At 32.3% G+C, this 27,782-nt stretch overlaps 5 protein-coding genes across 7 annotated transcripts; 2 read left to right on the forward strand and 3 right to left on the reverse strand.

Moving 5' to 3' along the window:
* Positions 1 to 491: 491 nt before the first annotated feature.
* LOC105257473 (splicing factor 1-like) lies at positions 492 to 6,490 on the reverse strand. Its single transcript, XM_011268112.3, has 9 exons — positions 6,280 to 6,490; positions 5,622 to 5,777; positions 4,900 to 4,975; positions 3,007 to 3,159; positions 2,755 to 2,861; positions 2,496 to 2,662; positions 2,144 to 2,302; positions 1,791 to 2,065; positions 492 to 1,668 (listed from the first exon to the last, which is right to left on the reverse strand). The coding sequence occupies exons 1-9, from the start codon at positions 6,488 to 6,490 to the stop codon at positions 1,110 to 1,112; spliced, it is 1,863 nt and encodes a 620-aa protein (XP_011266414.2). The 3' UTR covers positions 492 to 1,109.
* Positions 6,489 to 12,564, forward strand: LOC105257474 (tetratricopeptide repeat protein 37). Of its 3 annotated transcripts, none has more exons than XM_011268113.3 (14): positions 6,489 to 6,730; positions 6,835 to 7,262; positions 7,482 to 7,815; positions 7,903 to 8,276; positions 8,367 to 8,782; positions 8,877 to 9,344; positions 9,460 to 9,617; positions 9,695 to 9,830; positions 10,001 to 10,368; positions 10,489 to 10,808; positions 10,930 to 11,235; positions 11,309 to 11,950; positions 12,016 to 12,271; positions 12,361 to 12,564. In XM_011268113.3, the coding sequence occupies exons 3-14, from the start codon at positions 7,490 to 7,492 to the stop codon at positions 12,488 to 12,490; spliced, it is 3,900 nt and encodes a 1,299-aa protein (XP_011266415.1). In that variant the 5' UTR covers positions 6,489 to 6,730; positions 6,835 to 7,262; positions 7,482 to 7,489; the 3' UTR covers positions 12,491 to 12,564. The 3 variants fall into 3 exon arrangements, with proteins under 3 accessions (XP_011266415.1, XP_025269360.1, XP_025269361.1); XM_025413575.1 differs by having other exon boundaries at positions 6,835 to 7,184; XM_025413576.1 differs by lacking the exon at positions 6,835 to 7,262.
* Positions 12,565 to 12,766: 202 nt separating this feature from the next.
* LOC105257475 (pentatricopeptide repeat-containing protein 2, mitochondrial) lies at positions 12,767 to 17,072 on the reverse strand. The gene is made up of 5 exons (XM_011268115.3): positions 16,844 to 17,072; positions 15,754 to 16,277; positions 15,383 to 15,682; positions 15,208 to 15,312; positions 12,767 to 13,020 (listed from the first exon to the last, which is right to left on the reverse strand). Exons 1-5 carry the CDS (start codon positions 16,923 to 16,925, stop codon positions 12,877 to 12,879), a joined length of 1,155 nt encoding a protein of 384 aa, XP_011266417.1. The 5' UTR covers positions 16,926 to 17,072; the 3' UTR covers positions 12,767 to 12,876.
* Positions 17,073 to 19,233: 2,161 nt separating this feature from the next.
* LOC105257476 (coiled-coil domain-containing protein 94) lies at positions 19,234 to 20,654 on the forward strand. Its single transcript, XM_011268116.3, has 3 exons — positions 19,234 to 19,438; positions 19,515 to 20,216; positions 20,322 to 20,654. The coding sequence occupies exons 1-3, from the start codon at positions 19,415 to 19,417 to the stop codon at positions 20,613 to 20,615; spliced, it is 1,020 nt and encodes a 339-aa protein (XP_011266418.1). The 5' UTR covers positions 19,234 to 19,414; the 3' UTR covers positions 20,616 to 20,654.
* Positions 20,655 to 20,774: 120 nt separating this feature from the next.
* Positions 20,775 to 27,128, reverse strand: LOC105257480 (cingulin-like protein 1). The gene is made up of 11 exons (XM_025413589.1): positions 26,974 to 27,128; positions 26,105 to 26,223; positions 25,636 to 25,839; positions 24,579 to 25,453; positions 24,142 to 24,261; positions 23,758 to 23,873; positions 23,508 to 23,647; positions 23,236 to 23,351; positions 22,656 to 22,989; positions 22,232 to 22,437; positions 20,775 to 20,937 (listed from the first exon to the last, which is right to left on the reverse strand). The coding sequence occupies exons 1-11, from the start codon at positions 27,005 to 27,007 to the stop codon at positions 20,913 to 20,915; spliced, it is 2,289 nt and encodes a 762-aa protein (XP_025269374.1). The 5' UTR covers positions 27,008 to 27,128; the 3' UTR covers positions 20,775 to 20,912.
* Positions 27,129 to 27,782: the final 654 nt, after the last annotated feature.

Here is a 27,782-nt window from a genome sequence, read left to right on the forward strand (position 1 = left end):
CCTTCGTTTCTTGATAATAACATAATCTGTGACTGGTTTAATAGATATATGTATATATATATATATATATATATATGTATAATTCAAATGACATTTACGATCAAAGATTACGCTATACATTGCTACGGAAGCAATAATTTGGATGGTGATACACGAGTGGACTAAAAATCTAAAGTCGCCAGTGTCTCAACGTTGTCCTATACCGCCCATTTATTTAGCATGTGACTGATTCGGTTTATTTTTCGCATGAATTATTATAAATTGATTAAAGTAATCAAAATAAAAATTGTTATGCACAAAGGTTCAAAAAATCAAAAATTTTTGTCCATTTGCAAATAAATTGCCACATTTTGAAATATGAAAATGTTAACCTAAGCTTGTTTCTACAATATTATCATTATTATTGAAAAAAAATATCATTAAATATCCATTCACGCTAAGAATTATGAATTTCATATAAATAATTTTATATATATAATTTTTACGCGCGTGCTATGTATTTATATATGTTACTTATATATAAATAAAATATATAAACAAATTTTTTTTTAAATTATGTTACAATTCTTCAACATTGATAGATTCGATTTTGGAAGCGATATTCGGAAATGGAATAAAGTAAAAAAAATGTAGAATCGGCTACACTTGTGCTCATATGAGAAAATCCGCGTGCGTTATTTCATAATGAACAGAGTTCCTTACATGCAGCAAGTTAAAATTGGTACCTAGTTAAAACTAAGTGTTTCATTGGCGCATATGATTTACATCTTCGATTTTCTCTGATATATCTATTCACTTTTCCCGAAGTACATAATTCACAGAACTCTCTCTTTCTTTCTTAATGATTATACGTCAGGAATTTGACATCCTCGTATCAAAACACTTGAAAGAAAAATTTCAAAACTAATAATTCAAATCAAAGTTGCAGAAGTTCTGTTGTTTATTTCTAGAGTTTCTTGTTTTATTCTTATCGTCTTTTACGATACTGTATTTGGGTACAATATCTTTTTCAGACTCCTTTTCTTGAACTTTTATCCATCAATCGCGATTTAGATATTACTTCTCTAATGTACAGAATCGGAAGTCATTCACTCATTATGTGATTAGGACTAACTAGTGGGCGGAGGTGGCGGTGGTGGCTGTGCCAGCAATGTCGGCAACGTGTTCAAGTCAATTCCAGGTGGTGCCGGTGTCTGTTGTTGAGGTGGAGGTGGAACTGGAGCGGCTGGCGGCCAGCCTCCCATCTGTTGCGGCTGCCAACCGCCAGGAAATCCCGGAGGAGGCGCCGTGCCTGGCGGTGGCGGTCGCATCGGTCCCTGTTGACCCTGTTGCCACGGTGGTATACCCATACCAGGTGGCGGAATCTGTGTAGGTGGCATCTGACCCGGCGGCGGTGGCTGATTGTTGCCAGCCATCCATGGCATTAACGGCGGAATGTTGGGCTGTGTGGTAGAGCCAGGAGGCGGCGGTGGTGGTTGCATCACACCTGGTGGCGGTGGCATGCTTACTGGTGGCTGCCATTGCATGTTCATATTATTCATTCCTTCGCCACCTTGACTCCATGGGGGCGGTGGCGCCATGCCTGGTGGCGGCATCATCGGACCGCCCTGCATCATCTGCGGTGGTGGATGTGCCGGAGCAGCCATTAGTGCACGAGGTGGTTGTTGTCTGGAAAAAAAATGTATGATTATTATATTATATTCTCGATTATTATATTCGATCTTTTTATATTGTCTGTTGTTAGTTTCAAAAAAACTAAGAAAAAAAGGGAAAGAAGAAATACGTCGTACCTGTCAAAAAGTCCGGGATAATTGGGATTAGGATTCTGTCTGGCTTGACCTGTCTTTGATCTGTCCGGTGGTGGGCCTTCTCCTAATTCTGCCATTAACGACATGTACTCCTCATCTATCTTGGCTTTATCACCAGCCTGGGTCATTCCTCCCATTCCAGCAGCAGCTGGACCCCCTTGACCAGGTCTCTTCGATCTACAATCTCGAGCAATATGTCCCGCACCACCGCAACTCGAACATACTATATTGTTCGTTACATTTGGCTTGTCTGGGCACTAAAAATTTTCATCAAAAATTATATATTAATTCCAAAATATATGAAAACTTTTCAACATATATAAAATATTACAAACCAGCCAAGATTTATGATCCGAAGCTCCACAATTGGTACAACGCGGTCCATCATTTTCTCGTAAAGTTCCGTTCAGTAAAGCCAATTCGCGTAATTGATTACGTCTTAAGTCATTTTGACCTTCTGGTACTTCGACACCTTGCCGAATAATTTCATGTATCTGACAACATAAATCTATTTAATGTATATACTTAACTCTCAATGCATTATATACTTCAATTACTATTTCAATATTTAATAATATAAATAAAGACTATATTCAATATTTGATGCTCTAATTTTGTTTTAGATTTATAGTTTTCAAATACGATAGAAAAAAAACAATGTTATAAGTAAATGAGGAAAAAACATACTCTTTCCACAGCCTTTTTCACAGCATCTAAATTATTTGCAGTAATATATGCATGCAAAGGTTCATCCTCGCCTGGTAAAGGTTGCCCATCTTTCCTGCCAACCTTTCCTTCCTTCACAGATCCTTTTCCACGAATTATGATTTTTGCACCTGTTTCTTTTTCCATGGCTATAAGATTTTTATAAAAACGAAGATTAAAACTTATAATTATATATGTTACATAAATCAGTATAATTTTTTATAAAATACAATTTATTTACATTTTAGCGTATTTCCGCGTGGTCCAATAAGTAAGCCAACAAAATTTATATCAGGATGCTCTTCCTGAGGAATCATTACTTTATCATGAACTCGTATTATTGGTGGCCTGGGAAAGAAAAATAGATATAAATATTGAGAAATATATAGATAAATAATTTAATCTAAATAAATATAATGATCTTATAAAATATGATCTTATTAAAATATAAATGTATATTAAGTATATTATACAAAATCTATAAGAGACTCACTTATAATCTGGTGGTGGTTTAAATTCTGGATTGATTTTGAGGATCTTCTGAATCAAATTATGACGTTCTTCTTCCAATTTACGTCTTGTACGATATTCTCTCGTGTTTAACCGTTTACCATCACTACTGTAAATAGGCTCTGGAGATGGAGATCTGAAAAATAAAAAGAATAATACCATATCAAGATATAAATTTTTATCAAGAAAATACTAGCATACAAGCAACCTGAGCCTACTATGACCGTATGAATATAAGTGGGGAAAAAACCGCTGATTTTTTTTAGAACAGAAAATTATGCAAATAGAACAGTAAAACTTTGATGAATAAGTAACTGTTATGTAATCTTTTTATTTTGGTGATCTAATTTATTTTCTTTAGAAATATGTCATAAAGAACTTATCTCAATAAATTATAAAATTTATTCTATTTATTCTATTATATTTATCTCTTTATCTATTAAAAAGAATATTGACAGCTTTGTTTAATATTAAGAATTATAAATGAGTTTATCAAGAGTAAGGTTTAATAATTTTATCAATAATAATATAGTATATAATCAAAAGATCCTAATACTAAAATATAATTAGATATGTCCTATTGGATATGTCCTATTGGATATGTCCTATAATTCATTGCATGATTGTATCAGTTTGCTTATGTAATCATATTATGTATGAATTTAGAATTAAATTAGAATTTCGCAACAGTGCCAAGATATCGAAATAAAAAATAGAAAAAATTATTATTGTCAAATATAGCATAGCTATATATATTTAATATTCTATAGTAGGTAACCACACTGGAAGACTGCGCGTTTGTGCACGGCAGATATTGGTATGATGTCAGCTGCTAAGACAGATCCTGCTGATTCTTAAGAAATAATCTTTTAGATTAGTTATAATGTGATTGATATATCTTATTATGTATTATTAAAAAACACAATGTGACATAAAAATAATGGTTCCAGCTAAAATTGGTAAAGTTAAACCTATTGGAATAAATTAATTTATTAGAAAAAGAGTATATGCATTTATTATTTAAGAGCTGTACCTGAAAGTAACGTTAAATTCTTTGTTACAGCATTAAGGTACAAATGAGAATTTCAATAAACCGATATTTTCCTGAAATCTGTGCTCATTAAGATTAGCAACAATAATTGATATTTATTGATTAATAATCTTCCTATTGGCACTAAGATTATTGTAATAATGTTTCAGAAATATGCGCCGTGCAAATCACGGCAGCCTGAATGGAGGAACAGAATTTTACTCAAAGGGGACCTATGTATGAGATTATAAATTTATAATGAAACATTGAATGATAAAATATTAAAGCGCTGAAGATGCAGAATTTTTGCTAGTAAGTAAATAGAAATAGAGTGCAATAGGTCACCTGAGAGTTATTCTCTATATATGTGTGCAAAAATGTATCTATTTAAGAAATATATGAACTAGAATGCTCACTGTTCTTTTTAAACACTGCTACAGATCCATGATTGATTTCCTAACTAATTTATTATACATATTATACATATTGATAGCCAATTATCTTTTATATATATTACATTTGAAGTCTAATAAACTAACTTAAGAATATAAATAACTTAAGAATATAAAATTTTACATTGTTGTAGCAGTGTTTAATAAAAAAATGAGTTATAAGAAAAGATTGATTAGGGCAAACCAATACGATCAAAATTTATCTTCTATGTTGCGTGGGGGCTCTAATCAAGCCCAATATTTTCAGATATGACATCGGTATTCCCACACTAATTGAACCTGAGCCATAGAGATATCTTTAAGGCTCCTGTATTACTGAACTGCTGTATGGTCAGTAGATAGGTATTGTAGATATGTAACGTTCATTTTTGGTATGTAAGAGTTTCTTTCAAACCTTTCCTCGGGATTAAGTGGAATTCCAAGATCTCCGGTGCGTAATTTCCTGCTGATTTCCTCAATCTGCAGCTGAACTGTAAACCAACGGGTTAGAGGGGGCGGAAACCCCAACAGTTAGATATTGCCAATTTGCTATAACCATATACATTCTATAAAATAAGCATGTTTCAGAAAAGTAATAATATTGCATATAAATTTAAATTGCATCCTAATCACTTTTTTCAAAGTTGAAATCCTTATAATATTTTATGACATTGATTACAAAATTTGTATATTGAAGAAAAGAAATATTCTATAAGATATACAACTTCAAGTATTTGTTATATTATTATATATATTTCAATAGTATTTGTTATATTATTATATATATTTCAATAATATAAATAATGCTTAAATATATATAGTTTCATAGAATTTTATGGCATTAGAAGTATAAATTTAGCAATTGGATAATAATTATTCAGCAAAATTGGCAATCCCTCTTGCCAAATTTGATTCAAGATGGTTCTAAAGTTCCTGATGCTTACCTCTGAGAATTTTGAATTTTTATCAATATATATACATCATACTTACACATCATTCATAGCCATCTATACTCTATAAATTAGGCTTCAAAAACTTATGTACAGAAGCAAAATATTTGAAATGATTCCCTAGCTATATATACTAGTGTATTAAAGGAAATAAGTCATGAATAACAATTGAGAGATAGAAACTTACAGAGATAAGCTTTCTCCTGTTCAGGAGTCAGATTTGTCGGTAGTACTGTAGGCATCCCTGGTATAAATGTTTTGTCATGTTCGCTACCACTCCATCTAGTCTTTTTCCTCTTCTTACGTTCTCCCTCTTTTGTTTCTTTTTCCTGTTTACTATCTCCTAAAAAAATTTTATTATTAGACTATATAAATATTCTCATATATTATATATATATATTTTTTTTTACATATATATATTTTCTTACATATATTATTTATACACATGCATATATATATATATATATATATATATATATATATATTTAATATAGAAAAATATATAAGAAATGAAAATTATACCAGGAATATAGAAAGATTACACAAGATTAAAAAACAGGAGTATTTTTTGCGAAAGAACTTGAATAAAATTAATATCTTTCTTCTTCTATCAGAATATTTTGCATTAATAAAAAAATAACAAAGTAACATATAAAATAATATAAAATATGTACAATAATATTAATGTAATAGATATATTCAAATAGTCTTAGAATTAAGATCGCTTGCACAACAGACGACGAAATGTTACTTGTGAAAGACAGCGGGAAAGAGAAAGACGGAGAGAGAGAGAGATAGAGATAGAGAGAGAGAGGGAGAGAGAAAGAAAGGAGCGCAGGACTCACCTTCTGCCTCTCGCTTGCGGCTCGTAATGCTGGGCGAATTGGCGTTCATTTGCGTGCCGTTCGCTATCGCGGCGGAAACGGCGGCGGCAGCTGCCGCGGCCGCGGCCGCGACCGCCGCCGGATTCGTACTCGCGGGGCTTTGCTGCTGCTGCTGGGCGTTCTGCAGATAACTCGGATTCAGCAGCGACGTAAAATTCCTCGGTTGGTTCATACTGCTGGCAATGACACTGTGCCGGCGGTATTACTCGCGTTACCTCGTATGCGTTCTCGTCGATGCGGGTGGCAATTTGCGGTTGACGCCCAACAATCGGCGACGGGCGAACGACGTGAGAGCAAGTTTACACAACTAGGAAAATGGCGAGATCGACTCAAGGAAGGCGCCGTTAGCACACTTCCATTCAGGCGCACCGTGGCCGGATATCAGCACGTATCTCTCAAGGCGCGTTTACATGTAAGTCTGTCTGATTGGCGCGTTTTACAAGTCTCGAATAAGATTGGCCGCATTCAGCGGACTTCATTGCTAGGTAGCAATCGATGATTGGTTTCTACTTTCAGATCCGACCAATCAGCGTCCATATAACGGACATGAACCATTGGCCGCATTCAGTGGACTCAACAGTTGGGCAACATTACTAGATTTTTCGATGTAACTCGACGCTGATTGGTCGGACCTGAAAGTAGAAACCAATCATATTCGATTGCTACTTAGCGGTTGAGTCCGCTGAATGCGGCCATTTACTACGTTTGTTATCGAGCGTAACTAGTATTGTAGTTTATGTCCACTTTCTCAGGGGGCGCATCAGGACATGCGTCTGCTGAAGCGGGATGGCCGCTCTCAAATTTTTCTCTGCCAGAAACCGAGATTTTGGCCCGATTTCGAGCATAACATAAGCTTGACTTACCTTGTGATTATTTTGTTTACATTATAGTGTTTATGATTATTTGTATAAAATCTTACACAATTTAATTGAAAAAAAAATAGGGTACTATATTATTACAATTTTTTAAAACATTTTTCATAATATTTCTTCTCATATAAATAAAATTTTCACTATTATAACCAATCCCTATGTATACTATTGATATATTTATTTCTAATACATTATCTAAATTGCAAGATACGAAAAATAAGAGATTGTTACATGCTTAAATTTATATTTGCATTATGCAAATTTATAAATCTCTATTTTGCGTTTCTTTAGGGAAAATAATGTCAGACGATATAAAGGTCTTGCTGAAGGACGCTCGTGAATCTTTCAAACAGAATGAATATCTGGAGACTATGAAGAAATGCAAAAAGATTTTAAAGAAAGATAAAAACAATTATGTGGCATTAATTTTGTTAGCTCGTGCTATGCAGGAAATAGAAGAATTCAAAGCGCAGGTAGTCTTAGTTCTTCAAAAAGCTGTGGAGGTACAACCAAATAATCCATTAGCTTGGCAAGGTCTAGTAGCATATTATGAAAAAGTGCCTCAAGATAATGACAACTGGAAAAAGCTGGCTTCAGCTTATTGCAAACTTTTACAATTGGATAGGTACGAAATATTTTGATACAATTTTCAAAAGACTAAATTATATAGAAAGCAATAAAAAAAAATACAAGTTTCTATATTTCTGTTTAGTGACTCTTCTAAATTTACATATTTTATCAATAAAGTCTCAGAAATTGTCCTGAGAATCAAAGATGATGAAATATTATTCGAAGTATTAGATACATTGAGTGTGTTACGAAAAATTTCTAACAAAGAGAAGACAAGTCTGATTGATAAGACTCTAGCATGGGTTTTAACAGAATATCCTAATAGTAGTATAACCAAGTATCAGGAGTTTTATGAAGATATACTAGCATCTGTAGTAAAAGATACAGATCTATTGAATAGACAAGAATATTATAGAAAATATTTAAAGATGTTATATGACTCCAATAAATTTGCTCTCTTATTAACGGCAGCTCAGGATATGCATGCTCAGTTCCCACAGGATACTTGTCCTCTAGGTAAATCAATTTCAATCAATTCTTATCGATATTTTTAAAGTGTTTATTATTTTTTTTTAATAATATAATTAGTATACTTTTATTTAACAGAATGGATTTGTTGTATCTATTATCAAGAGGCTATATTAAATGAAAAAGACCTCAACATTAATATAACTCAGATTTATGAGTCTCTTTTAAAATTGAATGCAAATTCTGAGGCTGCATTAATTGCAAAGGCAATATATTTGAAGAGCATGGATAAGCTAATCAATTCTCGCGAGTGTTTAAATCAAATAATTTCATTAAATTCACAATTATTCTATGCATGGTTAGTATTAAGCCAAATATATTATAAACTTTATTGCTGGGAACAAACTGAGAATGCTTCCAAACAAGCATTACAATTAATGAAACCTCACTTGAAAGACAAATTGTACCATAAAGTTAAATTGAGATTACTTGAAGCAATGAGTAGAAGTAACAACAAACAAAAGTTGATACAAACACAACAGATGTGCGAAGAGGTATTTTTTGATACTTATTATACTGACATATATGAAAAATATTATATAAAATTTATGCAAATCTTCCTTAATATTTCTTTAAATATATTTTTAGCTGTTAAAAACCGAATCTTCTGTACAATTGCAATTGATATATGCACGGACAAATGCTTCATTGGATAAACCTGATGCTATTGCTGTATTAAGCAACTTAGAGTCTCAAGATGAAGTTAAAATTCAAGTTCTTATACTAAAAGCACTATACCTAAAGAAACACAAGCAATATGAAGAAGCTATTAATATTCTTGAGATAGCTTTAAATAATTCTGAAGCTTGGTTGACATTTGGTAAAATATACTGGGATATGGGAGATTATAATCATAGTCTGATGGCTTTCTTAAATGGTGTCCAAGCAGATCGTAATAATTGGGAATGCATGGTTTATTTGGGACATTATTATCGCGAACATGGCAATGATGTCGAACGTTCGAGAAGATGTTACCACACTGCATTACAAATCAATCCGAATTCTGAGGAAGCTGGCATTGGACTGAGTACAGCTTATCGACTTCTGAAAAACACTGTAATAAGCATTATCTAAAAATTCTTTCAAGTGCAAATTTTATATATTATAACAATAATATAATCTCCTGAAAATTTTGATCATTTTAACTGATAGTCTCATATATGATACTTAGGATGCCAATATACATCTATTGCAAAGAGTAACTATGCAACAAGGTACAGGAGCGAAATGGGCCTGGCTCCAATTGGGTCTACAACATTTAGATCAAGGCGATGCAACTGAAGCTATCAAGGCATTACAGCATGTAATCAGAGCTGATCCTAACGACAAGTATAACAATCATATCTTATCATTTCATCCTATTACAGAGTGCTCTGATATTTTTATCACAAATTTACACTTTATAGTCATAGCTGGGAATCTCTGGCGGATGCTTATTTAGTGCGCGGTGCTCACACATCGGCATTGAAATCGTATCAACGTGCGTTACAGCTGAGTCCAGGAGCCTTGTATCCTATGATACAACTCGCTAACATCAAACTGGTATAAAATCTATGAGAATTACACATATATATGCACACACAAACACACACACACACACACATATATATATATATATATATATATATTATTATTATTATTATTATTATTATTATTATTATTATTATTATTATTATATATTATATATATTGATATAAAACTTATTTTTTCAGCTCATTGGTCAGCATAAAGAAGCTAAAGAGGATTTTGAGAATATATTAGAAAACGATAAAAAATATATTCTTGCTTTAAAAGGTTTAGCTCAAGCATGTTTAGGTCTAGCAAAAGAAAATATCGCAAAACATTTTCTATGTCGTGCAAGAGAAAATCTACAACAAGCGGTAGATAATTTGACAGAAGCTATTATGATACGTAGTGATCTGTCCTGCAATTGGAAATTGCTTGGCGATGTCTGTTTTAGAACAGCCGGTTTGCCAGAAAAGTATTGCTATTTAAGAATCAAATCTATTTTAATGAAATTCGATAGTGCCGAGGAGTATATGAAAATTAGAGGAAATGAAATACTCACGTTATCAATAAGGTGAGAAAAAGAAATTATTAAGATATTTTTTTAAAAATATTTTTCATATATTTCATTTTTAAAACGATACTAATCTAGCTTCAAAAATTAATTCGTTTTATCGACATGCTATTTTATCAGATGCTTTTGTCGAGCGTTGTCGACCGCGGAAAATTCTTCATTGTTATGGCACGATTTAGCATGCTGTTACTTGATGCAATTGGACCGCGATTATACAGTCAATAAAGACGATACAGCAGCCAAATGTCTTGCTGCTGCAAAACATGCCATCAGACTCTGTCCACAGTCGTGGTTACACTGGAACATTTTGGGTGTTATTTGCATGTCACCATATATAAAGAATTATGCTCTGGCCCAGCATTGCTTCGTTATGGCGATTGATCAAGAATCAAACAATGCAATAGCTTGGAGCAATCTGGCCACATTGTACCTACATCTAGGTACGCTTAGAAACATAATTATCACTTTTCTCTATCATTTTATTCTATCAATTATCATTTTATTATGTTATTAATATGTATTTTATATCAATTACTTAATATATTATTTGTTGATATAAAGGAGAGACTCATAGAGCGAATAAAGCATACTCTCGAGCGCAACGTGCGGATCCCGGTTATATGAATAGTTGGATAGGCCAAGGAATAATCGCGGAAAACTCGGAGAAAGTCGATCCGCAGGAAAGGATGGATCTTTTCCGACATTCAACACAATTGGGTTATCACAACGAAGCGGCTTTAGGCTATGCTCACTGGGTACTTACTACTCTTTTAGATCCTATAATGAAGAGAGATCCATTATTTGTTTACGTTATCGAAAACATGCACGCGATACCTGCAGCAGCCGATGTTCTCACTTGGTATACAGGTGGGCGTTAGAGATAACTAAGTCAGCTCGACGTGATCTTTTTATATTTCGAAATAAATTTTATAATTTTCAGAATATGTACCGAACGACGTTTATGCTCTAAATACTCACGGTCTGTTGTTGGAACGACTGAGATTGTATAATACGGCGGTTAAGCAATTTGTCAAAGCTTTAAAACTGAGTCAGGATGAAAAAAGAGACATGATATCCATAAATTTGGCACGTGTTTTGATTCAAATCGGAAAACACGAGGAAGCGATCGAGTTATGTAGACAAGTGAAATGTGGAAGTTTCAATTCTCAATGCCATTTGGCATTATCGTTATTTAAAGCCAAGCAATATGAAGAATCGTACAATACGTATGAAGCAGCTCTACATTGGCTAGCAGACACCGAAACGCACAAAGCGAATATTTTATGCGCGATGGCCGCGATTGCTTATATTTTTCAAGGAGCGGACGCTGTCAAGACTCTATTGTTCCAATGCATAGATATAAAACCGCCCATCATAGCTGGTTTCTTAGCTATCGTTGCTTTAGGAATTTTACATGATGATTCCAATATGACCTCTTTAGTGTTAGAGGAATTGAAACCATACATAGATGACCACGAGTATGGTCATCATGTTGTCACATTGTTCGCATATTATCAAATTATTCAAGGAAATCTCACGGAAGCTATCCGAATTTTCTCTAAAGCTATCTTCAGACATCCTAGTAAGTGTGTGATATTATTTATCAAATATTTAAGCTTATCTTTTAAAACAAATTTCTATTTATAGATGACATTAGGTATTGGATTCGTCTCGTTAGAGTCTCATTGTTGAATACAGATTTGGACATCTTTCGTAAATGTGCTCAGACAGCATTGGTTTTAAGCAGAAATACATCCATGACTGATATTGTATATGTTGCTTGTGCCTCCGCATATAGTCATTTCGGTACGACAAAGGGTCTTAGACAGGCTCAGAAAAATATATTTACATATCCGGCCAACGTTGAGAGCTGGGCTAATTTTATTGCTACTCTTCTACCTAGGTCAGTGTTATGAAAACTGATGTTTTCTTTGTCTTACTAGACTATATTTATATGAATATAATTTATATGAATTATTTTTTTGTTTATAGATGTACAGACAAGGATTCCAAGAATAATAATCAATGGATATCGTCATTAATATCTGTGATAAAATCACAATTCCAAACTTCTGACTATATGTCACAATGGCTTCATAATATACAAAAACTTATTTCTTAAGCTAAAACTTAGGTGTGCATTCTTTTTTTGATTCATTGTAAAAATATATTTTGTAAGCATTATTGTGTATAATAAATAAGTTATGTAATGAATTGTTTGTATACATAACTTAAAGTCTTATGAATATTTTTAAAAATTGATCAAATCTTATATAGGTGAAGGGGGTATATCAATGATTAAGTTTGATTTCTATTTTAATCTATATATGATCGATGATTGTATGTATGATCAAATTGTTTTTATTAAATAAATTGTATTTACTAAGAACAATTGCGATTTAGATCATCAATCGATATAGATCATTTATTTATTCATAATTATTATAATCTTAAATTTACCCAAACTAATAATTATTGGGTTATGAAATACATTCTACAACTTTGGATTTACAAAAGATCTCGCATTACTGATCTATTTTGTGAAAATGATCGCGGAGGATTAGATTGAAATTGATTTTTGTTGAATCGTCGTTGAACACGCTTTAATGGATCGACAGTTATTTCAGAAACGAGATGCTCTTCCAAAGTCAACTGTAAAAAGAGAATATAGTTATATTTAATCCCTTTCATCACAAAATAGTTATTATTAAGTAAAAGACAAAGTTAAGGCAATTAATATACTTAAATTTTTAAGCAGAAATTCTTAGAAGTAAATATGGCAATTATAATCTATAAAAGTTTTATCAAATTCAAAATAGATTATAGTTTGTTTGTATTCTTTCCGAGAATCTTTCTTAGAGAAAGAAATAAAATCGAAAAATTGTAGCATAAAGAAGTACGAATTGCAGTAGGATATAGAAATAGCACTCCGACAAATGTGACTATTGCAGAATCTAAACTAATGAGATTAGAGGATATGGCAGAATTATTGGCTAAAAATATTTTACATATACTAAAGATATGATAGGAATGATGAATAGATTAGAAAGTATGGAAAGTATAGACAGACTGAATAATCCCGGAGATGGATTAAGTATTTTCATGAAAACTTGGAGAGATGTAAAAAAATTCAGAAATGAAGTAAAATTATTGGCCAATAAAAAAATAGAGACTTAGATATAGGAAAGAGAAGAAAACTTGAACAGCAATTATGAGCTACTTCTAAATTATAAAAATAAATGTAATCTTAGAGAAGACTACAAAGTTATTTATACAGATGGATCAAAACAGAATGACAAAAGAAGCGTAAGCATAAGAATAGCAATAGAAGATAGTGATGTAGCGTATAAGTTAAGTATAAATAATAAATGTTTCATATTTAGTGCAGAGATAATCACTATTGAAAAGGATCTAGGATTTATTTAGAATAATAATTTAAGCCTAATGTTGTGATGCTTACAGATTCATTAAGTTCTTGTAAAGTGCTAATGAATAATTCCAATGAATGTATATCAATGTAAATATACTACTAGAATAAGAGAGTTTTTAATTTATCAAAGGAAAAAATGAGACTAATAGTTTGAAAATAAGATTATTATAGAGTGGATACCAAGTCACTCAGGAATTCAAGAAAATGAACTTGTGGATATGCTAGCTAAAGAAGCGACAGATGAAGACACTGACGATAGAATTAAGATTCCGATGAACGACTGGAAAGTTATTTTTAAAAAGCAAATGTATAATAAAACTAGAGAGAAACTAGAAAGGGAGAGTACTTACAAGAGCTTAAAATATTTTAACATTTTTTACAATAAGGATAGTTGTAAAGCCTGGTTCAAGAAGATTGATCACAATGATTAATAGACTAAGAGCTAATCACTATAATTTAAATGAGTCATTAGCAAGGAAAGAATATATAGTCCAAGATGCGTATCCAAATTGTGAAGCAGAGATATAATGGATATTCATCATATTGCTTTTATTTGTGTTAAGTATGATGAATTTAGAAATAAGTTTTATTAGGAGTTAGAAAAAAACAGTAGTTCCATTATAATAGAGATAAATGACTTAAGGAAATTAATTTGAAACCCTTAAGAGATATGTGGACCTTCCTCAAAGAAATAGGTAAAATTATTCAAAAGAAAAGATTTAGTAGATGACAAAAATGATGAAGAAATACTGGTTTTATGAACAGATGTCAAAAACCCGTTGAAGACTAGATCGGTTGAGCACGTTAAATACCACAATAAAAAAAAAACAAAAAACATTTCACATTCCGTACTGAACAATATTTAATATCTATCAGCTTGATTAAACATGTATGTGACAAATCCTTTATAATATGTAAAAAAATCCACTTTATAAAATATCGATTAATTATTTCAGAAATGATATGTTCTTCCAAGGTCGACTGTAAAAAAAAATATAGAATCTAATATATAATCTTTCTTCAAAAGAAATGTTATATAAAATATTGATATAAAACATACAAAAATCATAATTAATGAGTATGAAAGCGAATTAAAAGAAATTTTAAAAATTTGTTCATTTTGTTTTAAATTTTGTTCCAATATACATTTCAATATCTTGTATGAAACGCATTTAAAATAGAAATATCTATAAAATAATATAGTTACATTTACCCTCTTACATTTTTTTAACCCCTTTCATCACAATCTCACAATATTGAACTATGTTTAACTCTACTAGATTTAAACATGTATATGTAACAAATCCTTTATAATATATAAAAAAATTCACCTTATAAAATTATAAAGAATTACATGCAATAAATTAATAATAATTATCTATCAAAGTTATTATCTTAGTAAAACTTACATCAAGCAAGATATGATTGTTGCTCTTCAACAGTCCAATCAACTTATAAAGCTCAAAATCTTCAGGAATATTCTCCTTTGCCATAGCCTTCTCCAATTTTTCGATCTTAAAATATACATAAAAATAGTACACATTTGTTATTGCTTAAATAAGTTATATTTAAGTAGATACATACCACATCTGTGAAGTAACTTTCTTTCTGAATATTTGGCCTATCAACTTCTAGCGATTTTCTAAAGAGAGGCACTATTTCAGTGAATCTCTTCAAGTCTGCATATGCCAAAACTTTTAAGCATCTTACATCAATATATCGAGATTCTTTTATCGTAGTTAAAATTTCTACAGCTATGTGCGATGAATTTTGGTTAATGGCTAAAGCTGTTAAAAATGTACTGGCTCTACGCATAAATGTAAATCCTTTATCATTTATTTCTCTCCAGACCTTTAGAGAATATTCCAATGATTCTGGTGTATTCTGAAAGTATTAAATATGATAATGTAAAATAGACTGTAATGAAATTTAATTGCTTTTACAAGAAATGTTACCTCTTTATAACAAGCAGCCATAACTAATATCAAAGAATTCCTTGGATATCCACCAGAATCTAGGTTTTTAGTTTTAATTATATCATACACATCTCTCATTTCTAAATATTTCTCATGCTTATATAGCAGAGATAAGAGAATCTGGTAGCTAATCAGCTGATCAAAGAAATTCTCAAACTTAGGATCTTTGAAAGCAGTAAGTGCAAGATCTGGTTCATCAAGATAATAAAAGGTCCGCATTACTACAGGACCAAAGATGAAAGTACCAAATCTCAGTTCTTTATTTTGACTGTTAAACTTTGTTATCATCTTGACAAGCAATTCAATATCTTCAGGTGTTTTCTGTACTAAATGCAACATAGACTTCAGGTCTTCTGTGAAAATCTGACCTTCTGTGTTACAGATCTCCTGTATTTTAGTACGGAATGCATTCTCGACATTTAAAAACTGATTGCGAAAGTTTAATCGTGCATTTTCATAACCATGTAGACCTAAACTTTTTTCAGAATATATGAATCTACAAGCTGCAAAATAAAAAAGATATTTTATATAATCTTTCTTCAAAAGAAATATTATATAAAATATTGATACAAAATATACAAAAATCATAATTAATGAATATGAAAACGAATTAAAAGAAATTTTTAAAATTTGTTCATTTTGTTCTAAACTTTGATTATTTTGTAAATTTTGTCCAATATACATTTCAATATCTTGTATGAAGCATGCATTTAAAATAGAAATATCTATAAAAAATATTAAAAATTTTTTTTTAATTTTCTTTTCATATATATATATATATATATATATATATATATAACACATTTAATATTATAATAATAATAATACATTTTTAAAATATGTATAATTTATTTAATCTCCTTTATCAATTATTGTAAGTATAATATGATGTAATACAAATAATGGAATATTAATTAAAAGTTAATATTGGAGATATTTTGAAGTATGTTTTCTAAAGTATAATATAAGTAATATTCAAATATTAATGTCGCATAGAATGCTTTATAAATCGATGATAAAAATAAATCAAAAGGATAATGCAACGCGAGGTTAAGCTGAAGTTACGTACAATTTAGGAAGCCTTGTCTCAGAACGATATTGCTGGCAACCTTTGCGTTGATTCTCGTAAGACTCCTTATTGTCCCAGCCATTATTTCTGTATATAAATGCTATAAATCTTTTACCGTGTATCAATACACCAAATCCTTATCAGCTAACGCGAATCGTTCGAGCGAAACGTGCGAAGAGAGGAGAGAAGAACGTATACGAACCGGAAACTTAGCGGCTCGACATTATACACATGATTTCCGGTTTCGCCAGAAATTTTTTTAAATTAAGGCATAAATCAAACGCAGATCTAAAAGAGGAAAATCAACAGCAAATTATAGAGTATTTTTGAGGACAGATAGAAAATGTATTCTTTTTTTTATATTTCTTTTAATATTTGACTATCAAGAAAAATCAGACAATACTTGTCTTAAAAATTGAACTTTTCTCTTAAGGTGCGGCCTCATTGACGCTAAAAAGTAGCGTCAACCATTAGTTGAACAAAGAGGTAAGTATAGTTGCTTCATTGTTCAACCAATGGTTGACGCTACTTTTTAGCGTCAATGAGGCCGCATCTTTAAGCGGCCTTTTCATTGACGCTACTTTTTAGCGTCAATGAAATTGCACCTTAACAGTTGGCAGCCCTACGAGATAGGCTGTGCAGCACTGCGCGTATATAAAATAAATTTGAAATCGCTTCTAGCCTAACCATCTTCACGCGATCGACTTTATTTGAATTGCACGGCATCGCATCGAATTATGATGCGGCGCCGATTTGTTCGAACGTAATTCGGGACATCGCGATGCTGTATAAGCGTCGAATGAGCATGAATTGTCACGCAAATATGATAAATCACATCTGCTCACCGTTCACCGGCTGTTCCACAGGCCGCTCGCCTCGGGACGTCCCATTCCGATCTTGATGCACACGATATCATCAACGCGAACGCGCGACACTTTATTCGGCACTCCCGATATTCGCTCGCATCCGATAATCATCATCAAGGGCGCAAATAACGCGACGCGACTTCGTTCCATCTTCGCGATCGCGTTATCACTGAACTGTGAAAAATAGCTGTCGCGCACTTTCACCGACATATTATGAAAGTCGCGCGATCATCCTTGGACACTTTCGACGCTCTTTCACTCGCGATATTCGTTTAAAAACGGTTAAAAGACACAAAAAATGCGGACGTACGACGATCCGTGTAACTGCGTATGACTCCGATTCACCTATGACGCGTATGACGTAGCAGTGACGCGTATGACGTAGCGACACGCGCTAACATGGCGGCCGAACCAGTGCGCATTCGTTTCTGCGCACTGGTTCGGCCGCCATGTTAGCGCGTGTCGCTACGTCATACGCGTCACTGCTACGTCATACGCGTCATAGGTGAATCGGAGTCATACGCAGTTACACGGATCGTCGTACGTCCGCATTTTTCGTGTCTTTTAACCGTTTTTAAACGAATATCGCGAGTGAAAGAGCGTCGAAAGTGTCCAAGGATGATCGCGCGACTTTCATAATATGTCGGTGAAAGTGCGCGACAGCTATTTTTCACAGTTCAGTGATAACGCGATCGCGAAGATGGAACGAAGTCGCGTCGCGTTATTTGCGCCCTTGATGATGATTATCGGATGCGAGCGAATATCGGGAGTGCCGAATAAAGTGTCGCGCGTTCGCGTTGATGATATCGTGTGCATCAAGATCGGAATGGGACGTCCCGAGGCGAGCGAGTGGAGCGGCCTGTGGAACAGCCGGTGAACGGTGAGTAGATGTGATTTATCATATTTGCGTGACAATTCGTGCTCATTCGACGCTTATACAGCATCGCGATGTCCCGAATTACGTTCGAACAAATCGGCGCCGCATCATAATTCGATGCGATGCCGTGCAATTCAAATAAAGTCGATCGCGTGAAGATGGTTAGGAGCGATTTCAAATTTATTTTATATACGCGCAGTGCTGCACAGCCTATCTCGTAGGGCTGCCAACTGTTAAGGTGCAATTTCATTGACGCTAAAAAGTAGCGTCAATGAAAAGGCCTTACACACTGAAAAAGTTGAAACTGTTTGAACTTTATTTTATTGACGCCATATCTAGAGAAAGTCTAGTGATTTTAATTTGCCGCTGGTTTCTAGCGTCAATGAAATTGCACCTTTACGAATTTGGTATTTCAAGATTACATACAATGCACGTGCGCGAGAAAAAACCCGTTTCGGAATTGGCCAATCAAAGTAGTCGGCCGGTAAATTGCTTTATTCTGATTGGTCAATTTCATTCGCAACGTAGTGTGATTACGACTTTGAGTCTGTTCGTTGTAGCTGCACTGTTGCAGTGAGCTACATCGAACAGACCCTTTAATGGGCCATTTAATTGACCAATCACAACAAAGAAATTTTTGCTCCCAGTCTGTCCATTAAACGCTATTTTAATCCACCGGTGGGACTTTCGAATGAACTCATAACCTTAACGGCGCTAATATAACCTAAGTTTTCGAATTTGTGACTTTCGTTGTACAAATTAATTTAAGAGACTGTATAGGTTTAAAATTTAATCGTGTATATATAATTTACGATTTAAAGCCGCAAAATGTCGGAGCGCAAAGTTTTAAATGTAAGTACGAAATTTAAAACGAATAATTATTGTGTGTTTCAGTTAATTTATCTTTTCATATTTTTTATATTTTTAGAAATACTACCCACCAGATTTTGATCCGTCGAAGATTCCGCGCATGAAATTGGCGAGAAATCGTCAATACACTGTGCGTTTAATGGCTCCGTTTAATATGCGATGCAAAACATGCGGCGAATATATCTATAAGGGCAAGAAATTTAATGCGCGTAAAGAGGACGTCGAAGGGGACGATTATCTGGGCATACGCATCTACAGGTTCTATATTAAGTGTACTCGCTGTCTGCAAGAGATATCCTTCAAAACAGATCCTAAGAACACAGATTATGAGATCGAGGCAGGTGCCACGAGAAACTTCATGGCATTGAAACTGGCTGAGGAGCAAGCGCAAAGAGAGGAGGATGAGGAGAAAGAGGAGGAGGCAACTAATCCAATGAAGCTTTTGGAAAAGAGAACGCTCCAGTCTAAACAGGAATTAGAACTGTTAGAATCTTTGGAAGAGTTGAAAGATTTAAATCGTAGACAACAGACTATAGATTATGATCAAATGTTACAACAATACGATACAGATACTGCTAGACAGAGAACAGAAAAAGAACAAGAAGAATTAGATGAGCAATATATTAAATCTATATTTGGTAAAAGACAATTAACTGGGACTGTTGTGGAAGAGAAAGTTGAAGAAGTAAAGGAAGAAGAAGAAAAAGATGAACCTGTTAGAAAAATGTTTAAAACAGAAGAAACAAGTGATAAAGAAAAAGTAAGTTAATCTTACAATCTAATAAATTTTTTTTTCATTTCCAAAAAGAACTGATGAATAAAATGTATATTAAAATTGATGATTATAATTATTTGTTATTTGTAGGAAGATTCTGAACATTTCTCGAAATCAACAAAAGTATCATTGTGGTCAGAAAATACAGGATTCTCATCTAACAAGAAGAATTTAGTCAAGAAAAATATTAATATAAAGGTAAATGCAAAGGCAACACACAATAAAAAAGCATCTGAAAACATTGTTCTTACTGATTCACAATTGGATGAAATCCCTAACATGATGAATACCTCAGATACAACAAATATAGCCTCTAAATCGACTACTGTAAGTAATAGTTTATCATTATTAGGTGCATATTCAGATAGTAGCGATAGTGACTAAAAAGAATATAGAGAGCAATATATATTTTTCTCATGTATATATTTTTATTCAACAAAATAAATATTATTATATAAAATAAACGAAATTTACAAACAGAATATTTATAAATATGTTCAAAAATATAATAATTACAACAAAATGTATGTAATTATATAAAATTTTAAATTCATATATAATTTTAAGTACCTCATTGTATATCCATTAGACATGTAAGCATGTCTAATGTAAATAATTTGTTAAATCTAATATGACTTGTAGATTGATACTTATAGAATTTGTCGACGATTACAGAGTTTCTTATAGGATGCCAAAGGTTTTAGTCCTAAAACATAAAAGATTAGATTATCAGAAATATATGAAAGCATTGACTGTTTCAGTCTATTACAAGGCTAGGCACTCTATAAGAAACTCTGTTATCAAGTTATATAAACGTACAATGTAAAGAGTACCTAGCCTACTAAAACAGACCATATTAACACACTCAAGATGACAAAAAATTCCAAGAATTTTACAAATTTTATTATAATGAATAAAGTCTTTGTGTGCGTGCGTATGTATGTGCATGATATGTGTAATGAATTCACATAAAAAAATATCTATCTTGAGTGCATTAATATGTCTAAAAGTTAAGATGTCTAAAATTTATTTTTCTTCTATAATAACGATTAATTTATTAGAAACAATGGTAATTTGCAAGTTTGATATTAATATAATTTATTAGATTAATAAATATAAGAATTAATTGTTAAAATGCAAATAATAATAAAATTTTCAAAATTCTAAAAGTAAAAGTTACTAATGCATATCATTATCATTTCAGTCATTATAATTATATGTAATATCTGAGAAACATTCAATTCAAATCACACTCACATACAATGCAATTGTTGCAGACATAGACTGTTTAAATAATTATTTGATCAATATAGATATCCATCAAAAATTTATATTGCACGAATTATGATAAATTATAACACTATGTCATGCAAATAATTCGATTACAATCTTAACAAGATGTATGAAGAAATTGTTTTGGGAAACGACTATATCGACGACAATATTGTTCACGATGATGACATGACCTTCTGTTACGGCTCTTTTCACTATTGCGATTTATAAGAGGATCAATAATCTTGAAAAGGCAATTTGTGTCTTTTTCGAATGAGTTACGCCTATTATGAAACCTATTTAAGCCAATCGTAGGTTCGCCAAAGGCTTCTAGAGCCGAGGAATCCATCAGCCAACCATAGAGGGATTTCTGAATGGGAACTTGATGATCTTTGACAGGATGGATTATAACATCACGTTTATATTTCTCATTAATTTCATTGCGTTGACATTGCTCACAAACGAAAGTCTCTTCCTTATCGGAAGAAACATGGCACCAATTATCAAGATAAAATTCTTTCGGCGAAGGAAACGGATTTTTTATAGATGAAGTATGATACGGATAATATGGTTTTGATCTTTTGCATGAACATGAATCGATAAGATGAAACATTGGTAGAGATGCTTTCAGTAATGTTCGCTTCGACTCGCAAGAAAAAGTGCGTGGCAGTTTATTGTCGATGGAGTTTGGCCGAGATTTAGCATCCGAGTATTTTCTTATGACATACCGATTGTTATTATTCTTCTCTCGTAAGCTCACTTCTAGTTGAGCGATGCGATGCTCCAACCGCGTGCGTTGTGCCTGCGCTCGATCCTGCTGATCCTCCAATAGCTTGACCAACTTCTCCAGTCGCATCACTTGCATCTGCTTACTTTCCAACGTGGTATATAGTTCTTGAATTGCTTCAGTCTTCGCAGCAATCTGTTTATTGATCTAGAAAAAAAGTTGTCGATGTAATTAAGTTCCGAAAAATGTGATCAATGCGCCAAATCAGAAAACGTGATCAGAGAGACCTATAAAATATAAATTAAGAAATATTAATATTAATATATTTAAAACTTTTATAATCTCTAAATATGGCTTAAAAGAATTTTTCTTAAAGTATTTGAAAAAAAAATGATAAAATTATAGATATGCCCATGTGATATTACTTCATCAATATCTTCATAATTTTCGTTGACAAGATTATTCGCGTTCGTTTGCTTTCCCTTAAGAAGACTCAACAACTCATCCCTGGCTTTGAGGAATTTGCTTTGCTCCCGCATCACCCGATCGCGTTGTTCCAGCTCCAGCTGTTTCTGAGTCAGAGTGGTTTCCAGTTCTTGATTCTGTTGCATAGCCTCGGCTAAACTATTTCGCAAATCGCTGATCTGCTGCTGAAGCTCGATCGTGTCGAATCCCGTTTTGCCACCCTCCTTCGACTTTGCGTAAAGATGACGCTGAACTTCGGCTAATTGATTCTCTAGCATTTCATTTCTTTCTTGCCTGCACATTCATAACCGAGATTGAGAATCTGACCTGACAAACTCAACAAACATTATAGTTATATAAGTAAATAAAATCTACAAATATAAAAGATTGTCACATATCATAAGAACAAGCTAATTTCTGTATCATATAAGATGAAAAAAATTAATTACTTTGCAATTATATATATATATATATATATATATATATATATATATATCTGTTATAAATTAACGGAATAATGTTTTAATAGCTAAAGCTTACGTGAATCTGGCGATATTTTGCAGCTGAGCATGTTCTAACATCAGATTCTGGAGATCATTGGTCTTGGCTATGAGTTCGGCAGCTAGTTTATCTTTCGTCTCGTCTTCGTTATCACTCTGTGGACGAATAAAAAGAACAAATAATTGGAATTAATTTCGAGGATTGAGATTTAGCAGAGATGAAAATAAAGACAGTCTAACGAGCAATCGAAAGCAATCGAACGGTTTTTAGCTCTTATATGAGTAGAAGTCTCGAAAGTAGTGCAAACTAACGGCTGCCTGATACATCACGGTGACAATCTCTTGCTTTTCCCTCTCTAGTTGCTCGATCTTTTCCCTTTGCTGTTCCAACTGGGCTCGGGCAGCTGTCAAATCATTGTACAGACAAATTTCGTTCTCCGTGTGATTGTTATCTAAAATATAATCATAAGGACAAATAAATATTATATCCACATTTATATCATTTGAATGGGTCAATATAAAACTAGCAAAGCGATATTGAAGTAAATCTAAACTTATTTACCTGTCACAACTAAATTATTGCTTTTTTCACTCGCGAGGTCGCAGAGCAACTGACTCTTCTCTTCGAGATGTTTGCAACGTTCTTCGATTTCTGTTAGAGCATTCTCGGCTTGCTGTCTATAATGAATTTAATTGAAATTTTAATCTCTTCCTTTTAATAATTTTCTTTTATAATATAACTGTAAATAAAAAAATTTATTCAAGAGAAAAAGAGAGAAAAAAAGAAAATTTTATATATAAAATCATATATATGTGAATTGTAAATTATATATAATTATTTTATTCCATTAAAGTAATATTAATTATATAATTATTATATTTCTTTAATAATATTAATATAACAAAATTAATAACTAATGGTAAAGGCGGAACTTTAATTACTCACCTCTTTTCTCTTTCTTCATTGATTTCCTCATTGATCGCTTCGAACTTTTCTGATAATTCCTTAATAGTACCATTTGCTTCAGCTTCCTTGCGAACCATCCTTTGTTTGAGTTCTAACATTCTAAAATAGGTAAAAATAGGTAAAATATAGATCAGAAAAAGAATTCCCCCTTAGTGCTCTTATTACATATAAAGTAATTTTATATTACCTATCTATATAAATATAAATGATAATAAATATATATATATATATATATATATATATATATATATATATCTTTATCATCATTTATATTTATATGAAATTATAAATTTTTATTAAAATTTTCTCCTTACATATATAACTATTTATTTATTTAAATTTGTTGACTTTTAAATTTTTTAAAGATAACGAGAATTAAGAAGAATCTCAATATTTGGGCTGATTAAGATGATAACCGTGATTCGAAATTGTCGCGTTGCTTCTCCATCTTCGCTATAAGATCCTCGCTGCTTTTCATTGCCTTGTTCATATCCTTCATCCTTAATTCCATTGACTGATCCTTCTGCTTTAATTGAGCCTCCAAGGTCTTCATGCCGTTCTGCAATTGCTGCGACTTTAGCTCCTCGTTAGTCACATGTACCTCCAGGTCACGAATTCTCGTTTTTGCTTTTTGCATCTGCAAGTCTATCATTCGCATCCTTTCTTTGCCTTGACTCGCCTTGTCACGTTCCGCCTTGAGTTCCTGCAAAGCGATGTTCAGCTGCTCTTGCAAATCCTTGCGCTCGACATTTTGTTGCTCCTTCTTCATGCGACTGAGATAATTGTCATATTCAATGCGCAAGTTCGAAGATCTCGTTGCAAATTCAGTGATAAAGTCCTTCTGGGCCGCTTTCAGTTCATCCAGTTGCGTCTTTAGCTCTTCGTTGCTCTGTACGAGGTTCGTCTGCTGCATTTCTGCTTCTGAATAATCCACTAAAATCGACACTTTACCCATCTCGTCCTGTTTACGTGATTCTGTTAGCCAGGACTTAACGAGGGAGACAAACGACGAGCTTCTGTCCAGGGCACGTTGACAAAGCTCTTGAGAGCGGTCGCAGAGATCCTCCAGCTGATTTTGCAACAACGACACTCCCATCACCGTCGACTCATCCATACAGATCTGCTCCCATTGTCCGTAATCATGCAAGTTTGTCTCGATTGACGGACTTTGCTTAAGACATTCCACTTGAAATGACTTTGGCTCTTCGATCTTGCCAGGATCCTTGCCGCCGGCCGTGATTATCTTTTCCCGTAGATTCGATATCTCATCGTACAAATCCTGCGTGATTTTCTGGAAATGGAATAAGAAAAAATTTAATTTTGTTCTTCTTTATTACAATATTGATTTTTATCAAAGCTTAAAATCTGATATATTAAAAAAATTATCCAAGAATTCATAATAATTGAAGAATCTGGAATAATATGAAGTGAACGAAAAGATTTTCTCGCTCAATATATAAAAATTTGTTCTACCTGCTTTTCGGCGAGCGTTTTTTTTAAATTAGTGTATCGCATTTTTTTTGCGCTATATTGGATCTCCAAGTGTCGTTTTTCCGCGGAAATTGCAGTCGTTGGTTTCCTATTAGACAACATATTCAAAGTCATGCTTGGTCGACGAGCGGAGATATTATTGGAGCTAATACCACTAGAAGACTCTTCACACATTAGGGAATCGCCCTGCAAAAAAGATAATTAGTTTGATGGATAATGTAAAATAAAGAAAAATAAATATTAAAAAACATTATTATTATGAATACTTAATAAATATTAAATTATTATGAAAAGAATATAAATTAATTTGTTATTATTGAATGTTAATAATGAATTAATATTAATGACTACAATATGTTTCCATCAAATGGAGTGCTGAAAGTATATAGTTTTCCTTTATTAAGTACAAAACTATTTAGCAACTATTTGATAAGGTATTGTAATAACGTACTTGCATAGCATTTCGCCCAACCAGGGTTGTTGGAATTTTACTCTTGTGGGTTTTATTTCCAGTATTAAATGCTGCAGATTTTCTTGAACTATTAGATGATGGACGATCTTCCACTTTTTCTATAAAATAATAATATGAATATATAAATAAATATGTTTTTCTTTTCTAAAAGTATAATTATATAATTACATAATAGATTACATAATTTACTAATTAGTATTGAGATGTAAAATTTTTCTTAGCATTCTATGTTTTTGCTCTTTTTCTCCTTTTTATCAAATTGTAAAAGTGTCATCTCTTTCTTTTAAACATAAACAGTAAAATAAATAAATAAATAAATAAAATATATATATATATATATATATATATATATATAAAGAATTATTTAAAAAGATAATATATCTGCAATATAAGTGCAATATGAAGAATGCACTCTGAATCATTCTATGACAGCATTACTTCTATAATCTAACCTTCATATACAATAATCTAATTATTTATAAACTTTAAAACATTATAAAATGATATTATTTTCACCTTATAATAATATTTATTTTTTAGTAGATTGCTCAAAATAATTTTCCATAAAATATAATAAGAACAAAAATGTAAAAATAACATAACATCAAATGTATTGAAATTTTTTTTAAACTTTCTTTATAATATATAGTTATAAAGAGCACGTTAATATATGTACAAACAAAAAAAATAAATTTAAATTCTGCATCAGCATTTCTTCTTATGGTCTAGGGTTGAATAATAATATGACATTTCCATCTTATATTGTTATTGGAAATATGCAATAGTAAAAATATAAAGAAAATCAATTTTCGAATTTCTATATTATTATTCTAGATGCAATATATAACCTGAAGGATTTATCGTGACCGCTTCGTTCAGCATTTTCCGACTCTTTTTCACGATAATGGCACGATCGCTGACAGCTGGATTTACGAATAGATCTACGAGACTTTCGAGAGGGCAAGGAGAGTTTCAATTTCGTAGTTTTGTTGATTAGGGCGAGACGAACGAGCGCTGGCGTTGATTCGAGACAGTCGACGATTTTAAGCTGTTTTGAAATTGAGATCAATTTTATGTTGAATGTTTGTACAATGAAATTTTCAAAATTAAAATACATCGCTGTGTAATAAAATTGATTGAAAGTTCTTTAATACACGTGTGTCAATTTCAAAAGTAACGTTTGCAAAAACTTGCAATATTTTAGGATTAATTCTTAAATTATTACAGAATTTGATACGTAGAATATTATACTCGATTGTGTCCCAAAAGGTGTCATAAGAATTTTTTCATAAAAAAGTAATTGTTAATAAATAATTTTTAATCTAAGAAAATAAATTTACACGAATTTTTTTTACACGAAATATAGAATTATAAAAAACCGTTCCGATAAAACATTCGTGGAAGGAAACTTACTTCTTTTCATGAAGCAATTTAAAATCTCAGCAAGTGGAAAAGCAGCATTTTTTTTTGTCTTTGTTTGGGGCAAACATCATATAATCTTTTGCAGAAAGATAGGTTAATATTTTCAGCGTTGCAAAAAAATGCAATCATATAAAGAACACTTCCGACGAAGGAAACGTGCTTTTTCATAACGCACGTGCGCTTTCATTAAGCATTCGTTAGAACTTTCTAGACGCATACTCGTAAAACTGGTTGA

The sequence above is a fragment of the Camponotus floridanus genome, unplaced genomic scaffold (assembly GCF_003227725.1).
Source record: "Camponotus floridanus strain SB8 unplaced genomic scaffold, Cflo_v7.5 scaffold69, whole genome shotgun sequence".
NCBI classification, from domain to species: domain Eukaryota; kingdom Metazoa; phylum Arthropoda; class Insecta; order Hymenoptera; family Formicidae; genus Camponotus; species Camponotus floridanus.